At 40.2% G+C, this 27,783-nt stretch overlaps 2 protein-coding genes across 4 annotated transcripts; one reads left to right on the top strand and one right to left on the bottom strand.

Moving 5' to 3' along the window:
- Positions 1-298: 298 nt before the first annotated feature.
- smarcal1 (SWI/SNF related, matrix associated, actin dependent regulator of chromatin, subfamily a-like 1) lies at positions 299-19,009 on the top strand. Of its 2 annotated transcripts, XM_061792128.1 has the most exons (18): positions 299-1,103; positions 3,560-3,887; positions 5,795-5,845; positions 5,930-6,190; positions 6,902-6,952; positions 7,029-7,212; positions 8,222-8,372; positions 10,210-10,371; positions 10,470-10,535; positions 11,890-12,030; positions 12,384-12,602; positions 12,693-12,763; positions 13,916-14,018; positions 15,243-15,425; positions 16,211-16,311; positions 16,397-16,493; positions 17,141-17,217; positions 18,454-19,009. In XM_061792128.1, exons 1-18 carry the CDS (start codon positions 900-902, stop codon positions 18,455-18,457), a joined length of 2,454 nt encoding a protein of 817 aa, XP_061648112.1. In that variant the 5' UTR covers positions 299-899; the 3' UTR covers positions 18,458-19,009. The 2 variants fall into 2 exon arrangements, with proteins under 2 accessions (XP_061648112.1, XP_061648113.1); XM_061792129.1 differs by having other exon boundaries at positions 300-1,103; positions 3,560-3,665; positions 17,141-19,009.
- Positions 17,394-27,783, bottom strand: nme9 (NME/NM23 family member 9). 2 transcript variants are annotated; one of them, XM_061792131.1, is made up of 17 exons: positions 27,601-27,782; positions 27,442-27,499; positions 27,173-27,276; positions 26,193-26,264; positions 25,955-26,071; positions 25,625-25,709; positions 25,412-25,494; positions 25,229-25,321; positions 24,352-24,506; positions 22,619-22,815; positions 21,489-21,633; positions 21,314-21,421; positions 20,327-20,478; positions 20,107-20,251; positions 18,419-18,651; positions 18,273-18,323; positions 17,394-17,531 (listed from the first exon to the last, which is right to left on the bottom strand). In XM_061792131.1, the coding sequence occupies exons 1-17, from the start codon at positions 27,631-27,633 to the stop codon at positions 17,491-17,493; spliced, it is 1,872 nt and encodes a 623-aa protein (XP_061648115.1). In that variant the 5' UTR covers positions 27,634-27,782; the 3' UTR covers positions 17,394-17,490. The 2 variants fall into 2 exon arrangements, with proteins under 2 accessions (XP_061648115.1, XP_061648116.1); XM_061792132.1 differs by lacking the exon at positions 18,273-18,323 and having other exon boundaries at positions 17,400-17,531; positions 27,601-27,783.

Raw genomic sequence — 27,783 nt, 5'->3', positions numbered from 1 at the left:
TAAGCTACAGTTAATTCATGATTCAATAAGGGGGCAATTACTTTTACCAGGTGGCTGTGAATAGTTATTTTTTTCCTTAGTAAATAAAAACCACCATTTAAAAACTGCATTTTAGCTTACTTGAGTTATCTTTGTCTGATATGTATATTTGTTTGATGATCTGAAACATTAAAGTGGGCATACTGCAGGAACTACAGTGCCTTTTTCATGGCACTGTAGTTTAATGTTTAAGATCATCAAACAAATGTAAATAGACAAAGATCACCCAAGTAAACTAAAATGCAGTTTTTAAACGGTGGTTTATATATATGTGTGTGTGTGTATGTATGTATGTCTGTCCTTCTATTGGTCTGTCTATTTTTGTCTATCTAGCTGTCAGTTTGTTTATATATCTGGTTTTCGACCTTACGTTGAGTGATAGAAATGAACTATTGTTCAGTTGTCACCAACTATGATCGATAATTAATCTTATTTGGCCTTTTTCCCCCCAAAATCTTTTAAATTTGTATGAATATAAACATACAAACACAGGCAGACCTTTGCGACACGCCTTCCCCACGTGTTGTTATGTTACGTCACTTCCTGCGCGCTAGATACGTACTAGGAAATATCCTTTACGTCGAGGGTTGCCAACTCGGAAAGCTCCGGATTTACGATGCTTCTAACGGGCCAATGTTAGCTTGTTATGTCGACATTACTGCATATTTAGATTGTTATCTTACTAAATGAAAACTCACTTACATCAAGGTACGCCATATTGATACTTTGAACCGGAGATTCGTGCCCACACGTTGGCTAAAGTTGTTAGCCGCGCTAAAGTTAGCTTGTGTGCCACCTGACAGTCCAGATGTGACGGCGGCCACTGTCTCGATGCTAATTTAAGTCGGGGGCCAGTCATCATGTCTACGACGCTGACAGCCGAGCAGCAGCGAATGATTGAGGAGAACAGACGGAAAGCTTTGGAGAGGAGAGCCCAGAGGCTCGGGCAGAACCCGACATCGGCACCGAAGCAGTTTGTTCCACCCGTGAAGAAAGAAGCACACATCACCGATAACCACAATAAGGACACGCTTTTTGGCAATGGAGACTTTACGACAACATGGGTGAGGACACTCAGGAGTATTACGCCCACCCTGGGAAGAAAGATTCACGTGATAAAAGTCGTAATTAAACGGGAACTAAGTTGGAAAAATAATTTAAAAAAGTAGTGTCTTTTCGAAATACTGATATTTTCAGATTCAGGTCTGTTTTTTTTTTAGATTTAAGTCAGACTTTTATGAGCAAACGTATATTTTCCAGATTAAAGTTGTACTTTCATGAGAATAAAGTATATTTTCCAGTTAGAAAAATAAAGTGGAGAATTATCAAGAAAAAAGTGGTATATTTTCAACGTTAAAGTTGTAATTTTGCAAAATGTTTGAGAAAGTTGTGTTATGATTGTTATGAGAATAAGGTTGTATTTTTGGAGAAAAAAGTAAAATATTCTCAGATTAAAAGTAATAGATTTTTTTTTACAATGATTAAAGTAATAAAGTAAGATTATTAAATCTGTAATTTAAGTGAATAAAACTTTTTGAGGAAAATATGTATATTGTTTAGATTAAAGTTGTAGTATTTTTGAGATTAATAAATTTTTAGTTCAGTCATAATTTTGCAAGAATAAAGTGGTATATTTTGGGGAATAAAAAATAGTATATTTTGAAAATGTCATAGATTTTTGAGATGGGTGTTTTTTTTTTTTTGGCTGGTAGGCATGAGTGCCTGGAAAACCCCACCCCACGCCCCCCTCAGCTCACGGGCCTCTCCAGATTTTAATGCACCACACGACTTTGGGGGGGCACCGATACACGGTGTAGTGCCAATTATATAGTAACAGTGGGGAGGAGGGTTCTCACTTATCACCCCTTATCGTTCCCTTGTCGGGTGGCCTATCCGGCATCCTTTCCAACAAACAAGGGATACTCTCCCACCTGCGGGCTGGGAGGGGACTGGCTGCATCACGGGCCCTGCAGGTTGGGGGGCGGGAGGTGTCTGGCTCTCCTGAGAGGGCATGTGGGGGGAGGGGGGGGTGACATTGGGTCCCTGCGGCCCCTACCGGGTGGCCAGTTGTCTGGGCGCCTCGGTGGGGCCGGCCGACTGCCCTGCGTCCCTTGGTGTGGGAGGTGTTCCTGTCCACCGGGCTGCTCTCGGATGGACCCATGAGTCCGATCCCGGCCCTCGATTGATTGGGTGGGGTCCTCAGCCTCCACGGTGCGGGCACAGCGATTACAGGACAGTTCTGTCAGTCTTTGTGAATCTAATACGGTGTGAATTCACTTGCATGTGTCCGCAGGGAACTCTTTCACTGGGTGTGGGGCCACTCACTTATGGTGACAAATAACACATGAATATGCAAATTGCTTGTGTATCCCCTCACTCACGCTCTCGTCCTATAGACTTTCATAATCTACGTAGTCAATCCCACCCCACTTCAGTTGTACAGCCGGGTTCATGACCCTTGTCCTGCATGCTTCTTCTCCTGTTCTTGTCCTGTTCTCGCTTGTCCTGTCCTTCCCTCACAGGGTGTAGCACCACAGCCCCATGCAACACTCATATTTAATGTTTCATTGTTGTAGATAATGTAATGACTTACTTTTCTCATCCTGTTTACAGTTAGTGCTTTGTCTTTTGTCTTCGTTTCTCTCTCCCCTCCAGAAACGTTGTTCTGTACGACTGATTCTCAACAAACTTCAATTATAACAGTAAGAAACCACAGTGGAAGCTTAAAAACTCCACTGTGACACAGTAAAACTGTTCCGGCATAAGAGGGATACAGATCCTCCATTCTGCTTGACCTAACAGCCGAACAGGACAAAAAAAAAAATAATTTCCAGATGAAAGTTATTTCACTCAACTCAATTTTCTTTATATAGCACTTTAAGAACACCCTCAGTTGCAACAAAGTGCTGTCCATAAAAACGACTCAAACAAGACATTTTAACATTTAGAACCAAAACAATAAGGTTTAAACTGTAAAATAATATAAATAACATGACACAGCAAGGGCAGAAGCTCATGTTGCGTTCAAAGCCAAGGAATAAAATTGCTTTTGAGGCGGGTTTTATGAGATTATAGTTGTAAATATGAGAATAAAGATGGATTTTTTGAGAAAAAAGGTTGAGTTTTTGAGAGTAAAGTCTCAATGAATGAGAATATTTTGGAGGAAAAAAATAGTGTCTATTGGAGATAAAAGTTATAGATTTTTTAGATTAGACTACTATTTGTATCACTTTAAAAACATCTAGAGGTTTTCGGACTTTATCTCATGCAGCTTTTTTGTCACATACATTTTTATTCTCATATTACAAATGTAATCTTGAAAATAACTCCAATTTCATAATATTGCCACTTTATTTCAAAATACATAACTATTTAAAAATATACAACTATACAATATTACAACTCTAATCTCCTAGTGTAATTCAAATTTTTTTTTTCTTCAATGTGGCGTGAGTACTCCTTTGTACTTCCATCCTGGGTTGCCTCGTGAAGACTAATTCAATGCTGTCTTTCCTTGTAGACTTCGGCCAGAGATGACCCTCCTCCGGCCAAGCGTCAACACGTCAACCAGCCTTTGACGTGCACTGACAGCAGCACTAGCAGTACAAAGCCAGCTCAGCTCAGTTGTAAGCAGCCCTCTCCCAGTTGCGCAGCACTGGGCTCCTTCTATAAACAACCAAACAAACCCACCTCAGACTGTACAACATTAAAGGCCGTGCCTGCTAAGAAGGCTGCTATATCCACTTGGGGCAAATGTGTGCCGCACACTGACGGACGCTTCAGGGTGGAGGTGGGGTATCATGCAGAGCTCATTGCTGCTTTTAAATCCATCCCATCCAAGACATATGGTAAGTATTCTGTTAAGTGGATTGTAAAGCTTAAGCATACACACCCACAACACACTTCAATATAGTGCTTGTCATTTGAAGTGGCGTATACCTGAATTGCATGATACTCTTTCTGATATTTTCATCCCCTTATGTTGTCAAATAACCGAAAATATCAGTGAGAGCTCTCAGAGTGACGCAGTGCAGTAAAACGCCGCCACGAATTACAACTACAATAACCTATTTTTAAAATACATACCACTCTGATGGCGCCACTCAAGTCGCATACAGTGCTGTGAAAAAGTATATTTGCTACCTTGTCTAATTCTTTTTTAAAATTTTATTATTATTATTATTTTTTTTTTGCATAGTTTCCACATTTTAATGTTCAAGATCATCAAACAAATGTAAATATCAGAAAAAGATAACATCCAAACTATATGTTTGAAAGAATGTAAGAATCATCTTCTAAATTTTCTTAAATCCTGTTTGGTGCGAGTGTTGCATTGAGCAAAATAATCCTGTCTGGAGAGCTGTGCCACAGTGTAGCTGTTGTTCAACTTCCCCATAGCGGAAGTCATTTCTTCTTCTTTAGACAACCTGGTAGTTGAGACTGAATCTACAGTGCCTCTAGTGGATGCTGCCAAGTACTGCAGTGCACTTCATTTGGTCTCAATTGCTTTAAGATGCCATTTATCAAAAAATCAAATGCACACATTCAAAAGAATTCTTCACGATTAATGATTGTTTTACCCATTTGTAAAATAAATACATTTGACTCTAAAATGATACGCTGCTGGAAAGCTAAATTAGCATAGTTTTACAATACATTGCATCTTAAGCAAAATATAAGTATTCGGCATCTATATGACTCCATATACAGTAGCTAAGCTAAAAAGTTGGACACTGTTTATGATTGTTGTGTTAATGTTGTGGTCTTCTTTTTTAATAATATTAAAACATATGCCCACTGTAGATTGATCATTGTGGCCATGCAAGTACGGCACATAAATAAAAATTGGACATTATGACTGCTCATATTTATTTTTTTATTATACGCAAGCCACCTGCTAGTGACACCAGGCCAAAAGCTGACATATGTTGCCTAACGTAATCCTTGGCTCTGAGCTGACATCCAAATACTCTTTGTGGTCACATAAATCCGACTTATAATGCCGACACTCAGCAATATGGACATCTGTCCAGTGCAGCTTTTTATATGAAAATAATTAGTGGTACCAACCACTGGGGCGGCTACATACCAGGAAGATCATCTCACTGTCTAATGTGCGTATTGAACATTTTACAACAGAATTTTCATATTGCTTTTCAGATTTCTGTCACAAACATTTGCAACTACTTTTTTTGCACTTTTAGACCAATGGTAAGAAAATAATATAGATTTTGTTTATCCTGTGAGGGAAATTATGGTCACAAAAGCAATATTCACTCACACACACTTAAAAAAATAGACTACTTCTCTTTACTCGATATCTCGCACCCCCCACCCGAGCAGCGCATAATTTGCACTCTGCTAAATATTTTTTCACCTGTGTTTACCTTATCCATCTATGTTTACCTATCTCCACACAGCCGACATGGTTCAGGCCTGGAAGATGTATGTCAATCTGGTGAAGTGCCATCGGTGTGTAGAATCAGTGCATTTTTCCAAGTACTGTAAAAAATGTACAATATTGGCACTGATAGTGGAAGAAGCCACGCTCAGTTACCTCTGCACTGAAACTTTTTCATTTGATTGTTTCATATTTATGGCCTAAAAATTGTTTTTCATGAAAAATATTTATGGCAATCTTAACTGCTGTGTTATTGATGGTGCATTCTGACTTATTTACAAATTCGGAATGCGTCACCGCTGTAGCAACAGAAATCCATTGTAAACTGATGACTCCCTGTTTATTATGCTTTAGACCCTGCCAACAAGGCGTGGAACTTCAGCATGGAGGACTACCAACAGCTAAGTATGTTAATTTTCCGCAGTGTTTAACATTTCATGCACATGCAGCTGCTCCGTTCTGACGTGTGCTTTCTTGACCCCGCTGCAGTGACCCAAGTGGCGTCCATCGCCTCGGTGTCTTTGAGGCCCCTGGAAGGGGCGGAGTCGTTGGACATGGCGGCGGTGACCAGCCGAGCTCAAGATGGCTCGCCGCTGACCGCTCTGCTGAAGCTGTGCAACGGATGGCAGAAACTGGGGGCCGAGGTCCAGGGCCAGTGCGTCCTGGTGTCGCCCTCCAGATTTGAGATTGATATCGATTACCATGTCGACGTGATTGCAGCATTCAAGCAAATGCCGACAAAAACCTACGGTACCATCTTGAGATTAATATCATGGGTGTATTTTATGGTTCTATGGCTGGGTTTAACCTCAATGGTTTAAGTGACACAATTCAGATTTTTGGTTCTCAAGTGGCACAATTGTGATATGCGTCATGGCAGCATGCAGGGAAAAAAAACACAAGTAATTGGATATCCTCAGTTTGGAATCAGCCTTGTTTCAAATGTGGGTACAGTAAACAAAACAGATACGTTTTCGATATATGCCAGTGCATCATAAACACACAGACCGGCTGTAACACGTCAATGCGACCTTGATGTCATCGAAATACACTGCACAGACAACACGACTATATTAACACACCCTTTTTCAACCGAAACTATAGTGAAAGCATAGATAATTAAATCTTGTCTAATATTCTGCTTTTGTGGTGTGTGCCTCAGTAAATAAGCAAAGCAACTGAAGACTAAAGTAGAGTAATGTGCAGGTTACACTCAATAAAATCAATGTGGTAAAGAGTCAGCCCAGGCCAACGAAATGCTATTTAATGTTTAATTTTATGAATTAATATTTACTTTCATGTTGATACTTGTGCAGTTTGGCTATGCATGTAGGTTTCGTGTGTTCCACATATGTCCAGTTCACCTGGAAATAGTTAAATAATTGGCTCTTGACATGAAATTAGGATTGGGCACTTGGACCTGCAGTGTAAATCCGACCTCTCATCATTACATTCTTTCAGACATGAAAACAAGGAAGTGGAGCTTTTCACTGCAGGACTACAAGAGACTCAGTGAGTTTTGCCGATTGGATTTATCCCCCTGTTGCCGTTTGTCATCTTGTGTAACCGCACCACCTCCCATTCTCAGTGGGGCTCCTCGGTGGGATAGCAGCCGTGGAGGTGGAGCCTCTTCCTCGGGCGGTGGTCCAGTCTTTCTCTGCCAGCTTTGAGGAGACTCAAGCCAGGAACCCGGACATCCCTGAGGCCGACCTGTCCTGCGTCGAACCCGCGATCACAAGTAGCCTCATGCCCTTCCAGATGGAAGGAGTCAAGTAGGTGCTTGTGGACGACCATTAACGCTCCATTTGGACTAGCCGTATCGGACAAAATTCACAATCATTTCTAATGTAGTAATATTTAATGTAGTCACACACAACCTAATATTTAAAAATATATATTAGCTATAATTAGGCTGTTTTGGAATGTAAAATTTAAGCATATGAATAAAATGTTCTTTTCAGAATGTCCACAACATATAGATCATATGTAAATAAAGGTAATAAAGTAGTTTTATTTTTCATCACATTTTACAATTAAATGAATACAAATATTTATAAAATTGCTAGACGTACACCTCGTAGTATTAAGTTAATTCATTGCAGTATATATGAAGTATATTTTAAGAAAAATGTCCAAAATCTTGTGGTAACAAAAACAGAAAAAAATATGCATTTCTAGGTTTTATTATTCTGTTTTACACAAATAGCACTACACAAACCACGCTTCTCAAGGCTTCCCTCAGGTAGTTCTTTTAAAAAAATGAAATTTCCCTCCCATGAGTCCGAGCAACTCTGTTTCATCCAATTCCTCCATTTTGGTAGCCGAGCTCTGACGTGTGCATCAGTGTAATATGAGAACCAGGAAATCGTGCACTGATAGTTTGAACACTAAAAGTGATTAAAAACACGTTATTATTTAAACTAATTGTTTATAATTAATTAATCGTGATTAATGCGGTAAACTAACACCCGTAGAATAAATATCAATATTTATAAAATGACTAGATTCATGCCTTTTTTATTATTAAATTAACTACCTATTTGTTCACATATGTTAATCACATTTCTGGCTGTACATTTTCAAAATTATATGAAACATAATTTGTTTTTGTAAGAAACCCAATTTCATGGAAAATATACAATTTATTTTCTCCTAATGCTCAGACGCAGCCCAGAAATGATGGTGTTCCTTTTTCGTTACGTTTGTGACTCACTCACAGTTTTCAGTTGACTCCAGCTAGGAGGTGAGAAATGTCTCAGCATCTCAACTGTGTCTTTGCAGTTATGCGGTGTCTAAACAAGGCCGCCTGCTCCTGGCTGACGACATGGGTCTGGGGAAAACCGTGCAGGCCATCTGCATCGCTGCCTACTACAGGAAGGAGTGGCCCGTGCTCGTGGTGGCTCCGTCCTCTGTGCGCTTTACCTGGGCAGAGGTAAAAAGAATATGACTCCACCTCTGGGAGAAAATAGGGTTAAGTGTGAGTTTATGCGCAGTACTTTATCATTCTGGCCAGGTTGAAAGCCTTTTTGGGGAAGTTAATATAATGCCAACAGGAATTACTGGACTTTTAAGGCTTTATCTCCTGTTGAGAAGGTTGCTGTATTATTTCCTTCTTCCATCCAAGCACCTGTTCCTAAAATAGGGTACAAATATACTGAATCTGAGAATTGTTTCACCGTTTGATCAAAGTCAGCAAACTCTCAATTGTCAGATGTGTCTAAAAGATTATCCTGAATGGTTATCCTGTGGTGCGGGGAATGTTAATAGTGATTTTCCACTCTAATATTTGGAAAACGGTCGGGCCGACAATTTTCTTTCTGGCCGGACATTTGCTGCTCCACGCAGCGTTATAGTTCGGCGACGGCAGCAGACGGGCGAGTGCAAAGTCTTCTGTAAATTGTCCGATTAGAAGATGAGATGCCAAAAACCTGACTAGTAATTAGTCAAGTGTTAAACGTCGAAGCGGAGTAGTAAAACCGACTTGCCGACTAGTTGACTAATCAGTTCAGCCCCTACACTAAACGCATACTTTCAGATTATTGTATTCCTTGTCGTGTGCGATCGCTCACATTTAAACAAAATTGGTTAAGATGTACCCCATTTAAGTTACTTTTGGGGTGAGGGGGGTCTCTATGGACTGACTTTTTTCAAGTGAAAAAAAAAAAACACCTCTCCATGGTCCTTATTTTTTTCCTCCCCACCGAAACACTTCTGTGCTTATCTCCAAGCAGCAATAAAAAAAAAAAAAAAAATCACTGGCATGGCATTTTTCGATGAGCCGGTATTCAGACAGCTGACAAGACCCCCTCAGCTTGCTCTGTAAATGGCTATCAAGCACATTACCAATCAGGAGTTGGAATTGCTGCAGGGAGTAAAGTCAGATGATATGGTCCCGATTGACTTGGGTCTTATCTTAGCTGTGCGCCTTTGGCCAAATCAGCCGCCAAGCACAAGCACAGCAACATCATGACTTGATGTGGAGGGGACAGGAAAAATAGCGCAAGTCAACTAAGGGTCAGCACGATTTGGCCACAGATTGGATTATTTGATACTAATAATATATTGCAATTCATCAAATAGTGACTCTCCCTCTAATAGACAGCTTGTTCCTTTCAATGTGTGTTTATGCCAAACACCTTCAAATAGATGCATCCCCCCCCCCCCCCACGATAAAAGGGTAGAAACTGAAATCATCTCAGTTCATAGACGCAAATCATCTCAGTTCATAGATGCTACTGTTCACAACCGTACATTACATGATTAACTGCTAACTTTATTTAAATGCAGTTGCCAACCAAAACAGCAGCACCTATCATAATAAACAGTCTCACAAAGGAATTAAAGTGTGGAGTCTTCCTGAATGTTGTAAATGAGTTCCATGTGCAGTATTAACAATCTTCTTACGTTTTGTGGCATCTTTCATGGTGAGTTTTGTTCTGGTAGAGTCTAATGTGATCACTCCGCAATGTTGTGTGTGTCCTTGTTTATGTCCCACACCTTATTAGTTTATTATTGCTATTCTAAAAATGGCTCCCTCATCTGCAGTTGAGTAAATCACCGCCCCCAGCTACTTATAAGGAATTATGGTACAGAAGGTAAACTCATCTTTAAAACTGCACTTTAGCGAGCTCCACACTTTAATTCATCTGAGAGACGTGCCTCCTTTGGTGCTGCTGTTTTGTTTAGCAGCAGAGTTCAAAAGATCTCAGCAGGCCCTTATTAAAAGGCCGGCACTGTTTGAGGAACTAATGTACACCTTTGTCCAACAGTCCTTCCGTCGCTGGCTCCCATCGTTGAGTCCCGACAGCATCAACGTGGTGGTGAAGGCCAAAGACAACCTGCGGGCAGGGCTGGTCAACATCGTCAGCTACGACCTCCTCAGCAGAATGGACAAACAACTGCCAGGGAATCCCTTTAACGTCCTCATCATGGTCAGTTTGATCACTCATATTTTTTAGAAAATATTTTTTGTATTCAATTGAATATATTGATTTAAAAAAAATAAAATAATTTCCCCCTTTCTGTGCAGGATGAGTCTCACTTCCTAAAGAACATAAAGACGGCTCGTTGTAAAGCTGCTTTGCCGCTATTAAAGGTGCTTCGCTTTTATCTTTTCATCACTTGCAGTGAACAGGTTAGGTTTATACACTCCATTAGGTACACCTGCACTATTGAATTTAATTAAAAATATTCTATTTTATTAACTACATTTATTCAACTACAAAGGGTTGGGAATTTGACTGAAGGAATGTAATTGTATATTTTTTATTGAAGATGTATAATTTTATTAATTACATTTATTAGAGTGAACAGTAATGTGCGTTTGACTAAATGTATTTATTTTGCCAACATTTAATTTAAATTGTATAATTTTCTAATTAAAATATATCATACTATATAGTATGATTATATAAATATACATCTGCCTCACAGTTCTGAGAACCCGGGTTCAAATCTGGCCTTGCCTGTGTGGAGTTTGCATGTTCTCCAGGTACTCCAGTTTCCTATGTAGGTTAATTGAATACTCTAAATTGTCCGTAGGTATGAATATGAGCGTGAATGGTTGTTTGTTTATATGTGCCCAGCGATTGGCTGGCGACCAGTTCAGGGTGTACCCCGCCTCTCGCCCAGAGTCAACTGAGATGGGCAGCGCCAGCACGCTCGTGACCCTAGTGAGGATAAGCGGCTCAGAAAATGGATGGATAGATATACTAAATAGGGATGGATTTGATGCAATTAATTTATTTTTAAATATTTTTGAAAACTTTGATTTAAGCCAAATGTTTTACTTATTATATTCATTAGAGTAAATAGGCTGTGCATTTGACTGAATTCATAAAATGTTCATTATTTTTCCAACAATTAATTCAAACATATTTTACCAATTACATTGTTATGCTAATTTGCAATGGGCATTTGACTAAATGAATTTATTTTAAATTCTTTTTGAATGTTTAATTTTAGTTTAGTTTAGCCTGTTTTACTAATGACATTTTTTTAGACTAAACGGGGATGTGCATTTGACTGAATTACGTTTTTGATTTTTTTCATTTGATTTAAGCTGTATATTTGATTAATTACATTTATTTTACTAAATAAGAATAGGCATCTGACTCATTTATTTGTGCTTATTATTTTCATTTGAGCTATACTGTGCACTACTTCATTCAGTTTAATATACTAAGTAGGGGTGGGCATTTGTACTAAATTAACTTGACCTATTGTAAAAGATTTCAATTTAATTACTCAAAAAGAATCTTTCTTCTGTTAACGGGATGGAGTCTCTGAATGTTAGTCCCCTGTTTTAATGCCACTTTTGTATTATTGAGAGGAGTTCATATTGTTCTTTCAACGGCAAACGCTTTAATCAAGTGTGTTTCAGCTTCGTGATCAGGAATAATTTCTAAATTCACAGCCTGCATTGTGTCCCGTCTTCTTCGTACCCTCAGACAGCCAAGAGGGTCATTCTCCTGTCGGGGACCCCTGCCATGTCCAGACCCGCTGAGCTCTACACGCAGATCCTAGCTGTCAGACCCACACTCTTCCCACGATTCCACGAGTTCGGGCTGCGCTACTGCGGTGCCAAACAGGTAACTACTTAGCCGCTAATAGAGAATTGTGGGTTATTTTCAATGCTTTGAGTTTCATCTTTCTTGCTCAAAAGAGGACTGAAGCTCGCACTATTGCCGATCAATCATAAAAATCAGTGTGTTACTTCTCTCGTAGTGTGTGGTGTACTCTTAGATGACCAGCGCAGTGGACTCCATGGTTCAGCTGAACTTGTTGACCACACACTTTAGGATTTGCATCCTAAATATTGAACCGATTTAACATTTACGATGGTCAGCCCGACTGTTTTTCCGAGCAGATTGGGGAGGAAAAATGCTCAAATATCCCCCAATTAATAGTATGTGTGTACCCCGCCTTCAATAATTTCATCCAGCTGGCCTGGGGTTGGGACTACTCTGGCTCCTCCCATCTCGGCGAACTAAAGCTGCTGCTGTCCGAGTCTCTGATGCTGCGGCGCCTGAAGTCCGACGTCCTCTCCCAGCTACCCTCCAAACAACGCAAGGTTGTCACGGTGACAATCGATGGAATCAGCAACCGAACCAAAGCGGCTCTGTCTGCCGCCGCCATGGAGTTAGCCAGGGGACATCAAAATGTGAGTGAGTCCACTCTGCGCTAGTATTCCTTCTCCTCAGTGATTTAAAATACAACAAGTTTCAACAACTGTTTTTTGGCTCCATTTCAGAAAAGGGATGAAAAAGAAGTCCTCCTCATTTTTTACAACCACACAGCTGAAGCCAAGTTGCAAGCCATTACGTGCGTATACGGGTCATTTTCAAATACTTTGCTCAATAGCGGGAAAGACATGGCCCACTGAATTTACCTTTGAAAATCAATTAATTTTACTCATATGTAAAAGTTTGTGATTGTTTCTAAGAAATAAAATATTGGAAAGTAATATTTTTCAATCTTTTACTGCCTTTATTGTTCGGTTGATGATTTGCAACATGGTTTCTGAAGATGCAAATCACACAAATGCGTCTTTATGTCTTCAGAGTTCCTTTTTTTTTTTTTTTGTGGTTCTTTTACAAACTGTCGTTCTTTGTCACTCAAGCTGTCTTTACCGTTAATGCCACTGGAGAGAGCCTCATGTTGCAATACACCAGCGGGATCTGTAAGCTGAAGTGCCAGGATGAGGCAGCCATTTTGCATTCACACACTAGCCGGCAGCAAAATAAATTATTTCTAAAATATGAGTGAATAAGTATGAATTTGTGAATGTGTCAGAGCTATTGCATGTCTAAAATCGTTATTACGATTGTATAAAGACAAGAGTGTAATGGGTTTAATGAGTATTTAGGATCATTTTTTTTCACTTGTATCCGCAGAGTTTGAAGGGCAACACGCCAATTCTCATGATTTTTATGAAGCGGTTAATGTCTTTCCAAATATGCACTTTTGGGTTCACCATTTTAAAAAGCAGTGTATTTCAGTGGGCCACCACTATTTGCTCTGCCAATAAGGATTGCCTTTACTACTTTGAATGACTACATTTTTAAATCGTCAGTAACTTCGAAAAGAGCACTTTAACCGTGGCTGTTTCAACATGGAGACATTTACCCATTGACTTCCCGATTGAGGCCTTTATTATCCTTAAAAAAAAAGAAGATACTTATGTATGCTCAAATCAGCTTTCCAAAGGTCTGTAAGATGCCGTAGAACAGGGGTCACCAACCTTGTTGAGACTGAGAGCTGCTTTTTGGGTACTGATTAATGAGAAGGGCTAAAGGTTTTATACACACTTCAGAAATAACACTTACTCAAATTACCTTATGTTTTATTATTAATAATGAATTAGGTTAATTTATGCGAAGACGCTGATCGTGTTAATGATTTCGCACAATAAGCCGTGTAAAGAAAATGAGTGCTTGCAGTAAATATTGTTTTTTTTTTTTCCACCACTGACAGGGAGTACATCAATGACATGCTCGAGTGTGGGAGGGAGAAGTTCCTTGTGTTTGCCCATCACAAGTTAGTCTTGGATCACATCACTAGTGAACTAGTTAAAAAGGTGAGTAAGAAAAGTAAATGGTTGGCGGTCAGGAAAAGAAGAGAGTGGTATAGTATTGCGCTCAGACAGCGTTTAAGGAGTGTATGATTGGGGTTAAATTGGCAGTGATGGTGGGAGAAGTTCATTCAATTCGAGTGATAGGCCCCAACTCTCCATAAAGCCATAACACAGTGCCTCTTAGTACAAGCTTAGAGAAAACTATGCATGATTTTCTTCACTCCAGGAAAGAGCACTGAAGGTCACCATATTAACTTACACTGCAAGCGGAATTTTCCAAAGCTGTCTGAACCATCATCACATTAAATATTTTAAGTGCCGGACAGTAAAAAGTGCCACACGGAAAAGAAACATCAATCGTTTTTCTTTTCCGCTTATCCTGTTAAAGGGCACAGGGAGCTGGAGCCTTTCCCAGTTAACTTTGGCCGAATATCAGACTCCACCCTGGACTGGACACCAGTCAATCGCAGAGACAGACAACCATTCACGTTCACACTGAGTGGGAACTGAAACCACACTACCTACATCATCAGTAATACAACAATAAAGTGGGAAGAATTAGAGTGTTGAATTGGAAAGACAATTTTATGAGGAATAGTTTGAGTATGTGTGTAATCCTACAGGGGGAGGTAAGATTTTTAGGATAATAAAGTTGTAATTTTACAAAAATGATGTCGTGATAATACAAGAACAAAGTCTTACGAGGAAAAAATCCAAATGCGACTGAATTTTTATTACAAGAAAAAGTAATCATCTTGCCAAACTAAAATTGCGATATTACAAGGAAAACAAAGTACAATTCCTTAGTTATTTTTAATTCATTCGAACTCAGTAATTTATATATTACAGGAAGTGGGAAAAGTTATTCTGAGATATTTCTGACACGAAGACTTGCATAAAATTATGAAATTTTTTTCATCAGTGTGATAGTATGGGGGGAAAAAAGTACTGTATATATTTTCCTACAAGAGTAAAGTTGTAATAAGAGCATACAGTTGTACATTAACGAAAATAAAGTTGTCCTTTTTTTTACTTATGTTAAGTCGTAATATTACGAGAAGAAAAACATACCTTGGTGAGAATGAAGTTGAAATATTCAGAGGAAAAAAAAGATACAATTGGTTTAAAAGATGTTTTTTCTTGCACTTTTCAGCATGGCCCAATACTTCTTCCGTCTCACTTTTAGTGACATACTCATAAGCGTGTTGTGTGGGTTGTTTTCAACAGGACGTCTCGTTCATTCGCATCGACGGCTCCACGCCGTCGAGTGAGCGCCAGCATCTATGCGACAAGTTTCAGTATTCGGGCAAGAAGTGCGTGGCCGTCCTGTCCATCACCGCCGCCAACATGGGCCTGACACTCCACGCCGCCGACCTGGTCATCTTCGCCGAACTGTTCTGGAACCCCGGCGTAAGGACTGATGATAATGATACCTCAAATGTTCTTATTTGTCATTGAATACAGTGGTACCTTGACATGGGCCCGGTACACCCACAATGATAATTTGGCCATTTTTGTCACTATTTTGCCCGTTGGCGACCGAGGGTGACAAATGCCAGACTATCATATATGTCTTATAAGTTTATCCTTCGGTCTAAGGTGTGTTGAGAGAATTTGTCCGCGTAATCGGAGCCGAAACAGGTCGGGGCCAACAATCTTAAATATTAAACATTATCAATATTTACGACCCAAAATCATCTTGTGTGGAGAAAGACGACTACTCCTGAGTCATGACTCCGTGAATTGTGGCGTGAAACGGAATTTCACTGAGGAACAAAAAAACAGGCGTTAATGAAAAAAAATGTTGCGTTCTATGTTGCGTTGCTATGCTTGTCGTCTTCAATTTTGTGAGCTCACGTCTGATCACGTGAGATTTTGGTCTTGGCTGATTCAAGATCAGTGGTGGAACAGTATCTTTGTGTACGTTGTGTTCTGTGTTGATTATCGGAGCACACCACACACAGTACAACTAAAACCGTTAAATGCCTGACTTTTTTTTTTTTTTTTTGACAGAACCGTAATTGCTCTTTTTTTAACGTCACTCAAGCGGCTGCGTATGTAAAGCTTGCTCATAACTAAAATTTTGGTCTTGCAACAGAACCCCCAAAAATTGACCAAGGAATGACTCATAACTTGAAAAACTTGTAAGTTGGGACACTCGAAAGTGAAGGTACCAATGTATTTGTGCGCGGCAGGTTCTTATCCAGGCTGAAGACAGGGTCCATCGCATCGGTCAAACCAACAACGTGAACATTCACTATTTGGTCGCCAAGGGAACAGTTGATGATCACCTGTGGTATGTATAACTACAACCATCAGCACTATTCCCAACAGCGTGCTTGGTGGAGCGTGAGGGAATTTGGATGCGTTTTTCCACACAGGCCGATGATCCAAGCAAAAATGCAAGTGTTGGAGCAGGTCGGCCTGTCCGAGTCAAACCTCTCAGCCAACGCGGTGACAGCTCAGTTCCACTCTAAGGTAGTACCTCTAATAAAGATAACTTAAAAATGCAAGCTGTGATGAATGCACCCAAACCGCAAAATGACCTTTAAACTGAAAAACAAACTTGTATATGAATAACCTTTTATTGTATTATGTTAAACACTATTTAGAGACTAAAGGGTAGGACTAGATAAGTCTACCCCCTACTTAACTTATCGAGGCAAGTCACGTATTTTATATAAAAAACACCAACAAAAATTTCACAAAAAGAATATACTGTATTCTGAAATAATGATTATATTGCCTCAGTTTAATCTGAAATTAGTGTGAAATTTGGGCCCGTTTAACAAAATGCTGCTATTTTGCTGTGTGAAGGGCAACAGGTGGATACACAGCTTTATTGTACCTGCGGCCATCTATTGGAAGCGCATTTAGGTGCCTGTCACTATATGTCGCTGACGAAGCTAGATGAAGGAAGATAGATACATTTGTAGTAAATAAAGATTTTGGGACCATTAAAGTGAAACCGGATCATTTCTGGCAGCAAAACTGACAGCAATTGGAAGTCGGGGGGTGGGGGCTATTATTTTCAAACTTTCCAGGGGGGCGCTACAGAGTTATTTTGGAAGGGCTGTGGGGGGTTCATCTTGGATCCAGTGTATAACATTCTTATTTGAATGTAGGATCCCAGTCAGAGGAGCATCGCGGAGATGTTCGCAAGGTCTTTCAATGAGGATGACGACGCGGACACAGGAGGCCAGTAAGAAGATTCCACTTTTATGTTAAGTGGGAAAAAAAAGTTAATTTGACTAGTTTGCAGCACAAACCATCATGATGGATAAAGACTTACAGATGCATCTTTTTACTCACTGGGGAAAATACTAAATGTGTATAGTCAGTAAAGACTGGATGGGAGACTGAATACTGCAACTTGACAATTCGTTGTCCACGTTTGCTTCTATACGGGGAAACATGATCAAGAGCCATATTTAGGTTGTGTTCCAATGATGATCAACTCTGGACCTTCTTTCACTTATTTGGGTGGACCGTGAAGATTTGATTCATGTGTGTCACCTAAGTATGAAGGAGAAAACAATGAGGTCATTTTATCATCGTACGTTTTTGAATATACCTACACACACTGGCGACACTGCAAACTTCAAGCAGAATAATAAACACTGTTACTTGAATACATCTCTAACGGTGTCAATGAAAACTGAGTATTGTAGAATTCTCCATTCAGTTAGTTTTATATTCAGGGCTTTATTATTTAAAATATTAATAATAATGAATTCTAAAAAGTTTTTGGTAGGTGACATTCTGGGCACATTTTCTGTGTTAATTGGGTCCAAGTAAAATTCAGTGAAAGGGTGAGGCCACTATTTTTTTTTATTTTACCTAACAGTAAATAAATTATTAAATTCAATTGGTATTAAAATTGGTAAAAGTCAAAATTGATGCATTTCTATTTATTGTATGAGTTATAAATGTTTCATAAATATAATTCACAAATATCACTATTACATATATTCACATTGTATATTGTTTTTTTTTGTTTCTAGAATGAATTAGATTTTTTTAAAACTGATACAATAAATGAATTCAATAGAAATTCAATTTTACATGTTTAAATTACATTTTAAATTGAATTTAGATAAGATAATTGATACTGTAAATTGTATATAACAGCAAAATATGCATTGTAAGCCTTATAAATATAATTAGCATTCATTTTAAAACATGAAATTGCAATGGAATTATACCAATTTTAAGTTAATATATGATGCTTTTATGAAGGTATTGCTTTATGCATACCTTCATATTGTTGCTTTTGTTTATCCAGTGTGGCTTCATTTGTGTTTTTAGCTGCATGGAAGAAGGTACAAATTTAAACAATTGAAAACAAGCCCTAATAAATATTAGGTTATAGCAGTTGTGTGACAGGCACGTCATGTTATTACCTGAAGTGTCAGTGATCCCGGTTTGTTCACCAAAGATGAACTGGATCTCCTCCTGGGCGCGCTTCTGGCTTGAGGAGCCATGCACGGAGTTGCGGAGGACATCGGGGGCCAAGCGGGCCCTCAAAGAGTCGGGGAACTCCGCCTTTGCCCGGTCGGGATCTGTGGGACCCATGGCGGCCCTCCACTCCTCCACTGCATTTTCCTTTTCCAGGATCATCATCACACTTGGTCCACTGACATGAGAAGACACAGAGGTCACATGGACAGCTTTCAATTTTACGCTGTAGTATTACTGGAAAGAATTACAGCGAGCCCCTTGATTGGCTGGTGGTGGGGGGTAGTGTCTGTCACATACACAAAGTGTAGCGTGTGAAGTGCTGCCTTGGTTGAGCAGTATACGGGATGGGGTAAAGAGTCGCTCACTTGCATGAGACAGGGCCAGCCTCTTAAAATGGGCTAATTTCAGTAAGACAAGCAATACAGGGTGTAAAGTGGACAGTGGTTCCTTGAGATACTCATGACTCATCTCAAATCATCATTCCCCATTAAAATGAATGGAAATGCCATTAATCTGTTTCAGCCCCCCCCCCCCCCCCCCAAAAAAAAAAAATTGTAATGTGTAATAACATAGAATGTAAAGAAAAAGCTTTTTTTTTTTTTTTTTTACACATTTTGCTTCAATTCAATAGACATTGTTTCTTCTTCTGGCGTGTGTGCCCTGGCCACCTGGGGGCAGTATAATAAATAGCGACACGAAGAAGAGTTTCACCACTCACTCCGTAAGCTGTCGTAATGTCATTTTTCGCAATGGGTAAAGAATTTATTCCTGTGAGTATTGTTATAGTCTGTCTACACGTGTTGCGACACCGATACTATTTGTTAGCCCATCTATTGGGTTTAGCATTGCTTGTTATCATTAAGTTAAATTGAATTTATTAAGGCAAAGCTATGTGGTCATTTAAATACACGTTTAATTCTTGGTTTCATACTTTATTTGACAGTAAAATAAAACTGGGAGTGGCATTAAACTGTTTGGGGCTTTTTTTTATGAAGAATTATTCACCAACTGCCAAACTGCTGCTTGTCATGAAGTGGGTTGGTTGGGTTGAGTTCACTGCCACCATATATTGCTAACGTCAAAGTTTTACTTGGAACTCAAAGCAAAAGATCGGCCGAACCCTGGCACATATCTCGAAAAACTCGTAAGTCGGGTCACTCGTATTTGAAGGCACCACTGTACTATAGTTGTCGCTCGGGGTAGTTTGACAAAAGCATGTCACAGTCACATTATTGAAACACTCGCAAACACTTTTAAATAGTGAAAGAAATGCATGTCTCTTTTAAGTAACAGTAGTAAAACAAGTCCCTTGTATTGTGCTACACAAGCTTGAAATGATGTTGAGGGGAAGTGACGCAAAAGTCTGAAGTGGTCTGCGCTTGCATCCCTCAGTCCGTTCTCGTAAAGCCGTTGTGTAATAGCTAAGCGGAAGGGAGAGCGAGAGGGTCACTGAAGCGGATGATGATGTCACATCTTAAATGAGTTGTATTTAAAAAAAAAGAGAGACTTCCTGGCTGTCTGCCTGAGGCGAGCTGCTGCTTCTAAAAGAGCTTAAAAACTTGTTGTGACAGTGCCAAGTGCCCCCTTTGGTGGTGTTTCTCTGGAGGGGGGGGGGGGGTGATCAACTAACCTACACATGAACTCCACCAGCTGGCTGAAAAAAGGCTGCTTCCTGTGCTCCTTGTAAAATCCTTTAGCCATCTCCCTGGAAAGAAGCTTCTCCTCCAGTCGCCTGACGGAGAACCCTCTGTCACGGATCTCCTGCAAAATCTTGTCTGTAGGGGAGCCATCGTGGTAAATAGCCAGCTAACGCAAACGTGCGAATGACGTGACATTTTTTGATGTGGTACCTTTGTGATGGTCCACAGCGTCGGGTTTAATGACAGCCAGTGTTTGCTGCACGGGGAAGAAGAAGCTGATTTCCCTGGAGGCCTCCTCAGTAGACTGACTTCCATGCAGCTGGTTGACCGGATCTCCTTCCATGGAAAAACGGGCCCTGAGACTAGGAGTCACACGGGAGGCCATGTCATGGTTACAATGAATGTATATGACAGCATGAATCATATATATTTCATTACAGCATAGGGAAGACATTTAAGAACTCCAGTGTTATTTACAGTGGATATAAATAACACATCCTTCTTCAAATGATATTCTTTTGTGATATAAAAAAATTAGACCACGATAAATAATTTCAAAAATATTTTCCACCATTAATGTAACCTGTGACATGCAATTCAATTGAAAACAAACTTATTTTCGGGAGGGGAAGTGAAAATAAACAACTAGAATCATGTGGTTGCACAAGTGTGTACACCCTCTCCTAACTGTGGCGGTGGTTGTGTTCAGAATTAACCAATCACATTCAAACTGGGATGTTTAATGGGAGTAAGAACACACCTGCCCTCGTCTAAGGCCCTAGTTCCAGCTGGCCAAAATGTTTAACGCTGGCTCCATCGGACCATAACACATTTTTCCATATGTATGGGAGATTTTTTGTTTTTCTTTGCCTTTTTTGTAATGGACACCGGTCATGGGTTTTATGTAAGACATATAATATTCAGACGTAAGACTGCATAGCTTACTCGAGCTCACAGTTCAGCAAACATCAAAGCATGAATCAACACGTCGTCGTGCTTTTTCTTTGGCTTTTGCAACACAAAGAACCGCTGTCATGGGTGACGACATATGGAAATTGGAAATTTGTTTTGAAATCCAAACAAATTAACTGTCCAGCATCACGGAACCTTTGTGCTTGACATTAAAGTACCAGGTTAGCTCTTTGACAGGAGAACAGAGTTTAGGTGATTAAAAGGGGAAAAAAACATGTATCTCACCATTCAGGATCCTCTTCTTTGGCTCTTCTAAGATCAGAAGGACCCAGCATGTTTTTCCAGTGTTGTACAGCATCTTCTCTGGTGAGAGCCAAAGCGAGCACCGGCCCTCTGTTATGGACATGCACATGTCGAGTCATCGTCTTATCAGTATTCGTCACCTGCGTCTTCCATTTACCTGGTCATGCTTTGCAGCAGTGCAGGGAAGTAGTCCTCCTCAACGCGATGGTTATAAAACTCTCGAGCTTGTTCTTCTGTTAGCATCACCTCTCTTTGGAGGGACAATTGGAAGCCTGACTTGTTTATATGGGTCAGAATCTCCTCTAAAGAGACAACACATATCAAATATGTAATTGTATAAAATTGCTGTAATGACCCCGCTGTAAAGATAGTCATGTTCTGGACAGCGAAAAGATGCAGTTTGTACTTAAAACCAACGATCCATTTTATGATGCCGATTCCCGGTTTCTATGTTCAGGAGGAGCTAAGTTTAACCTGGGTTGTTAGTAGAAAGTTTGCCGCTTGTGTACATTTTTGCTCTGCTCATTGGCTATTAAAAGCTAAAGCTAACAAACAATGGAGGGGTTAATTTTGCTTGACAGTTGCTTTATTTACAGGTTGCAAAGGAAACATACTCAGTCTGCAGTTTTCAAATATTTTTCGAATCGTTCATTCTACTGAGTATCCCATTGACTCATCGAGCGATCAGATAATATAGTTCTTATTTATTTATTTATTTATTTTCATTATTGTGTGAGGTGCAGGTGTTATTGTCCACTTGGGGGGGGGGGGGGTCGTCCTCATGTTCTACACTGTATTATTTATGACTTTGAATGTTTATGGCTTTAAAAGGCGGGGCCTGGCCTGGTCAGCAGATGATAAAGAAGAGTTGGCTGTTTTTTTGTAATCGAATTATTTGCGTTATTCCAATAGTCGTTGCAGCTCTAACATATTCACACTTCAGGTAAATTAAAAAAATAAATCAAATAAACTGTCAGTCATTTATTGTTAATGGTAATATTGTTGTTGTAGTTTGAAATTATATTAGTGTTTTGGGTGTGGTGTATTTACAGTTGAAACTGTTAATATAAGAAATTATAAACATTTTCAGAGGGGGGCGTCAACTGCTTGCGTTTTTTCTCGCAAGGGTTTACTGTATTGCAGACAGACAGTAGATGTTATCCACTTGGTGGATTAGTGTGATGTACTGGTGCATTTCCATTATACATAACAACCACCTTAGGGTGTGTATGGTTGGTTGCAAGCACATGCATAGACATGTGCTTGTTTATTTGGCTCGGACCCCACCTCTGTTTTCCCTGGCAACAAGAGGCCGGATGAGAGCCAGCGTCCTCTCCACACGCTCTTCCTCTGCATCCTGCGCCGTTCCCGGCGCTGTGCTGAAGTCGGGGAAGAAGAAGGCAAGCTCCCTGCCGGCCTGATCGGCGTCCTCACTGCCGTGCACAGCGTTGAACAGCGTCCGCGTGCCATATTGCGCGCGCAAGCTGTCGGTCCCCGGGAAGTGGGGGAGGGAAATAAGAGAAGAGCAGATGGTGGCTCGGCTGGTGCTCGGGCCGTGGAGGAGCGTCATGTTTGGGTGTGTCTGATAGAGCAGACGGCTCTTTTTGCTGTGCGGAAATCTGACATTCTTCCACACTGGTGCGTGTACATTCAAGTGGACAGATTAGATATTTAAAAGGGAGGATGCGTGTTATACATTCTACACCTGTCTCCCGGCCTTTATTGAGCCAAGGCACATACTTTGCCATAGAAAAAAGTCACGGCACAGCACCAAACAACGTCACAAAAATATAAAGTGAACCCCTGCCTATTTAAGAACTAAAATACTGTCTTACTGTTATTTTCTGGTGAGCCTATCATCAGCTATTGGCTGAAAAAACTATTGCAGTTTTTGTGCTCTTTTGAGAATACTCAAAGATGCCACAAGATAGTGCCTAAGCCCTGACTAATAGGAAAGTAGTAATTGAAATGTTGAAGTGATGCATCTTGACGGGAGACTTAAATCTTTGTATGTCGGGGAGGAGCTAAGTTTAGCATGGGTTGTTAAAGCTGCAGTACGGAACCCCCCTAGGCTGGAATTGAGCCATCGCTTTGATATGACCTAAGTTGACACGAAATATTAAAGATAAAATACAGCAAAAGGTTAGAGGAGCTGATATGCTGAATCAGCATTGTGTCATCTCCTCTAGTAGTGGCTTGAGTGAAAATGACATTTTTCACTTCATTGCATTTTTTCTAACGCAAAGACATTTATTTTTAAGTGTAATTCAAGAAACTATTAAAGCGTGGGATGATAGTTTGTGGTGTATTTAGGGTTTTAACCAAGTTGTAAGGCGATTAAAAACATTTTTATACCACCCCCCAAAGAAAAAGTCACAAAACGAAAGTGCAGTCATGGAAGAAAATATTAGACAACCCTGGTTTCTTTAATTTATTGGTCATTTTAAAGCATGATACCACTAAAGGTATGTTACCTGAAGAATAAAATGTACACAACAAAAATGCTGCTGATTCCGTAATACTTTGTCCTATTTGACATGCTTAAGCTTAACTGTATTCCCAGTGATTTTGGTTACTATGAAGAAAACTGTGGAAAATGGCTAGATATCAGCTATTAAATTCAACTTTTATAAGCTATTTTTGTTGACATTATGTCTAAACAAATGTACCTTTAGTTGGTTGTACCAGGCATTAAAAAAGGACAAGAGGCTGAAGAAACAAGCTTGGTCTAATAATCTTTTCCATGACTGTACGTACTCTGTATGAAATGTGGGCCTGTTTAATTTAACGTAAAGCTATTCTGTTGTATGAATGCCAACAAGTGGGTACACAGGTTATTAGTACCTTCTACCATCTAGAGGTAGAGCATTTAATTGTTGTGCCTCTCAAATTGCTGGCATAGATAGATGAACAAAGATGCGTTATTTGTAGTAAATCATTTATAGAACCATTAATTAAAATTTGATAATTTACCGTGGCACAGTTGTTGGCATTCTGCAACACAATTTCCACTGTGTCACCTCTCTGGCTTCTGTCGCTTGGCTTCGTCGATGTTTGCTGGGCCAATGAAGTGGAGCCAGGCTTTCACCACATTGGACGAGTCCTCGAGCTTTGAGAGCACCAGAATGTGTGAGGGCCCGCTGGACATAAACTGCACCAGATCCTCAAAACAATCCTACAGGTCCCAGGCACACAAAAACAAGAGGCAAGAACAGATACGTAGCAACTCAAGAACTGTACATTGATATTTAGCACAGGTGCATCTCACTAAATAAGAATATTGTGGGAAATTCCAAAAAGTGAAATGCATATACTGTAGATTTACTCCAACAACAGTGAAATAGTTGACGATACTTTTTGTAATTGTAGTTTACAGCTGAAGACAACCCCAATTTACCATCTTAAGAAATGTGATAACATAAACAATCAAAATGATACACATTTGTGGAATTTGTCTTCTGAAAAGTATTTTTTAATGTTTAATAAATTATGAGTTTCACTTTTTGAATTGAACTGAATGAACTTTTAATTCATTGAGCTGTACCTATAGAGAGTAGATAGTAGATAGTGAAGGTGGTTCATATTTCCTGTACTGCAATTAACACCATACCATGGCAAGAAACGCAAGTTGTGTCCCCTCAAATAGTGGGCTGTGCTCCAACAGATGCCATGCCCTAATTAGTCAACGGGTGCGTCGTATAGTGTACTAGAATAAATCGTTTCCACACCCAAATAGATGCCTCATTTGACAGTGCGCCAACACTACGCACTTCAATATACTGTAGATCCAATACAAGACCTTTGACAAAAATTCTGCTGTAAAAGTTTGGAAGAAGTGTCAAATCAAATCTACAAAGTGTCTTTGTCAAGGCAATCCTGTTATTTACTCTTCCATACCTCTGTGCCTTTGTACTGGTAAAATTCTCGCGCTTGGGCCTCGGTCAACGTCCGCTCATCTCGGGCCAGGATCTCAAATCCTGCGTCTTGAATCTAGTCGGTGAGGTGAGGACGGCAAAATTAATTTCTGACAACAAGGTGGCAAATGAACACCGAGGGTGGGGGGTCCGAGTCCCTGTGTACCTTCATAATGATCTCATTAGCCTTGCCGTGAGCAACAGCATCCGGTTTGATGACGGCCACGGTGTAGGACTTACTGGCAGGAACTGCGGGGAGAGCAGTTGAAAAGATGAGCAACAGAGAATGAGAGCCATTAAGAACAGTTGCGGTCGTTAAGGCATTAGCCGCATTCATGTCGGTGCATGATTAAAGAAACAAGTATTATTTCCATAGCACCTATTATGCTTTCTCCATCTTCTGAATGATGGTGGTCCTCCTCCCCTTCGATCTTCTCATCATCCACAAGTTTGTGATCTACAACCTGGAAGGCACGCAAAATAATTAGCAGGAGTCAATCTCTGGCTACTCTATTATAAACATATACAGTACATTATATTCATTTTACATTTCATAAATAGTGATTGAATTGCAAAATACTCATGAATACATTTTTCATACAACTCCCTCCAGTGGAACCTCTTGAGTGTGGGAAAATTGATTCGAAATTCAAACAAATCCTCCGTTGACGAGTGTCTGAGTGACTGTATATGTTGCAGCTCACGTTACCACTTTCCGTTCTCCGTCATGCTCCAGCACTAACTTCTCCTCGGCCAGTTGGTCTACTATCATCTTCTTAAGGAGAGGCGCGTTGGCCCCCTGCACCGCAGCCACCAGCTCGCCACCCTGTAACACTCTCAGCATTAGTGCCGTTTGCCTTGGTGCACAGGCGTGCACGCGCGCGCGCACACACACACGCATTAATATCATTAGAAGACCCTTTAAAGTATCACTCAGTCTGACTCACCCCGTAGAACAGGAAGGTGGGCTCACATTTCCCTCGATACTTCTCCAGAGCATCAATGCTGTCAGCCTCAGCCTGCACACACACACACACACACACACACACAATTTTAGGCACCACAATGTTAATTCGGCATTTAATTTCAAGCATTTCCACTGAGGCTGTGCAAAGTATGACCTGGGTGCCTCAAACGGCCTGCTGTTTTTTTTTTTATTCTGACCCACTAAGGATTCACAGTATCAAGCATCCAGTAATGTTTTTTTTGCATTAACTAAGTTGGTTTACAATATAAAATTGGTTATAAGTTAAAATGTGTGTATTTATTCATTTTGGCGGCACGGTGGGCGACTGGTTAGAGCGTCAGCCTCCCAGTTCTGAGGAGCGGGGTTCAATCCCCGGCCCCGCCTTTGTGGAGTTTGCATGTTCTCCCCGTGCCTGCGTGGGTTTTCTCCGGGCACTCCGGTTTCCTCCCACATCCCAAAAACATGCATGAATTGAAGACTCTAAATTGCCCGTAGGTGTGAATGTGAGTGCGATTGGTTGTTTGTTTGTATGTGCCCTGCGATTGGCTGGCAACCAGTTCAGGGTGTACCCCGCCTCCTGCCCGATGTTAGCTGGCATAGGCTCCAGCACGCCCGCGACCCTAGTGAGGAGAAGCGGCTCAGAAAATGGATGGATGGATGGATTTATTCTTTTTTAAAACTTAATATATTATTTTCACTTTTTAGCTTGTCCTGTCAGGGCTCACTTGTCATGAAATAATTTGTTGATTTGTCAATAAAAACATAAGTAAAAAATATTTGCTAATTACAATTCAATTATATTACAACATATTTTAGATACAAACTTACTAAATACTATTTTTTTTTTTTTTACCGCCCTCATCTACATATGACCTGGCCTATCTTTCCATTTTCCAAATCAAATGTGGCTCTTGAAGATCAAAGTTTGCCCATCCCTGATTCACACGGCGAAATGCTTACTGTGGCGAAATGTAACAGGTCATCCCCGAGTTCATTGTTGATTTTTCGTAGGAGGCTGATCACAGCTCGACAGGGACCACACCAACGCTGGTACACGTCTACTACTAAAGAGAAAAGAGAAGGAGGGTTGCTGTTCCAACAGTTACCACTTGGGGTCGCCAGAGTATATCCAATTTAAGCTCGAACGGCAGACAGGTGTGTCAACGACCCCCTAAAACTTTTGTCTCGCACTTAAAAGACATAAATGGAATAAAGTTTACAATTCTTACCCGTTAATCCCTTTGTTGCAAGAATCTCCTCCCATTGCTCTTGGTTAGTGGCGGAAACCTGGAGTGGAAAAAGGCGAAAGAAGAATGAAGTAGGAACTACTCATTGGCTGAGTGAAAACCTTCTTTTTGTCTTTATTTTGTATAATCTGTTCGTCATACCTGCAAAGTAGTTTCTTTCTTCTTGCCTGCCATTTTACTAAACCCAGAAGTAAAATATAAACTATATATATATGTGTGTGTGTGTGTGTCTAAAAGCGACGAAATTGCAGTGAAGATACGTAAAATGCGTGCGTCGAACGAAGAACTAGTGCGACTTTGCTAACATCAGCTCGAGCTCGTGTG

Source organism: Phyllopteryx taeniolatus, chromosome 12, assembly GCF_024500385.1.
Source record: "Phyllopteryx taeniolatus isolate TA_2022b chromosome 12, UOR_Ptae_1.2, whole genome shotgun sequence".
NCBI lineage: Eukaryota > Metazoa > Chordata > Actinopteri > Syngnathiformes > Syngnathidae > Phyllopteryx > Phyllopteryx taeniolatus.
Note: the sequence above shows the minus strand (reverse complement) of the source record. Positions and strands in the feature narration are given on the sequence as shown.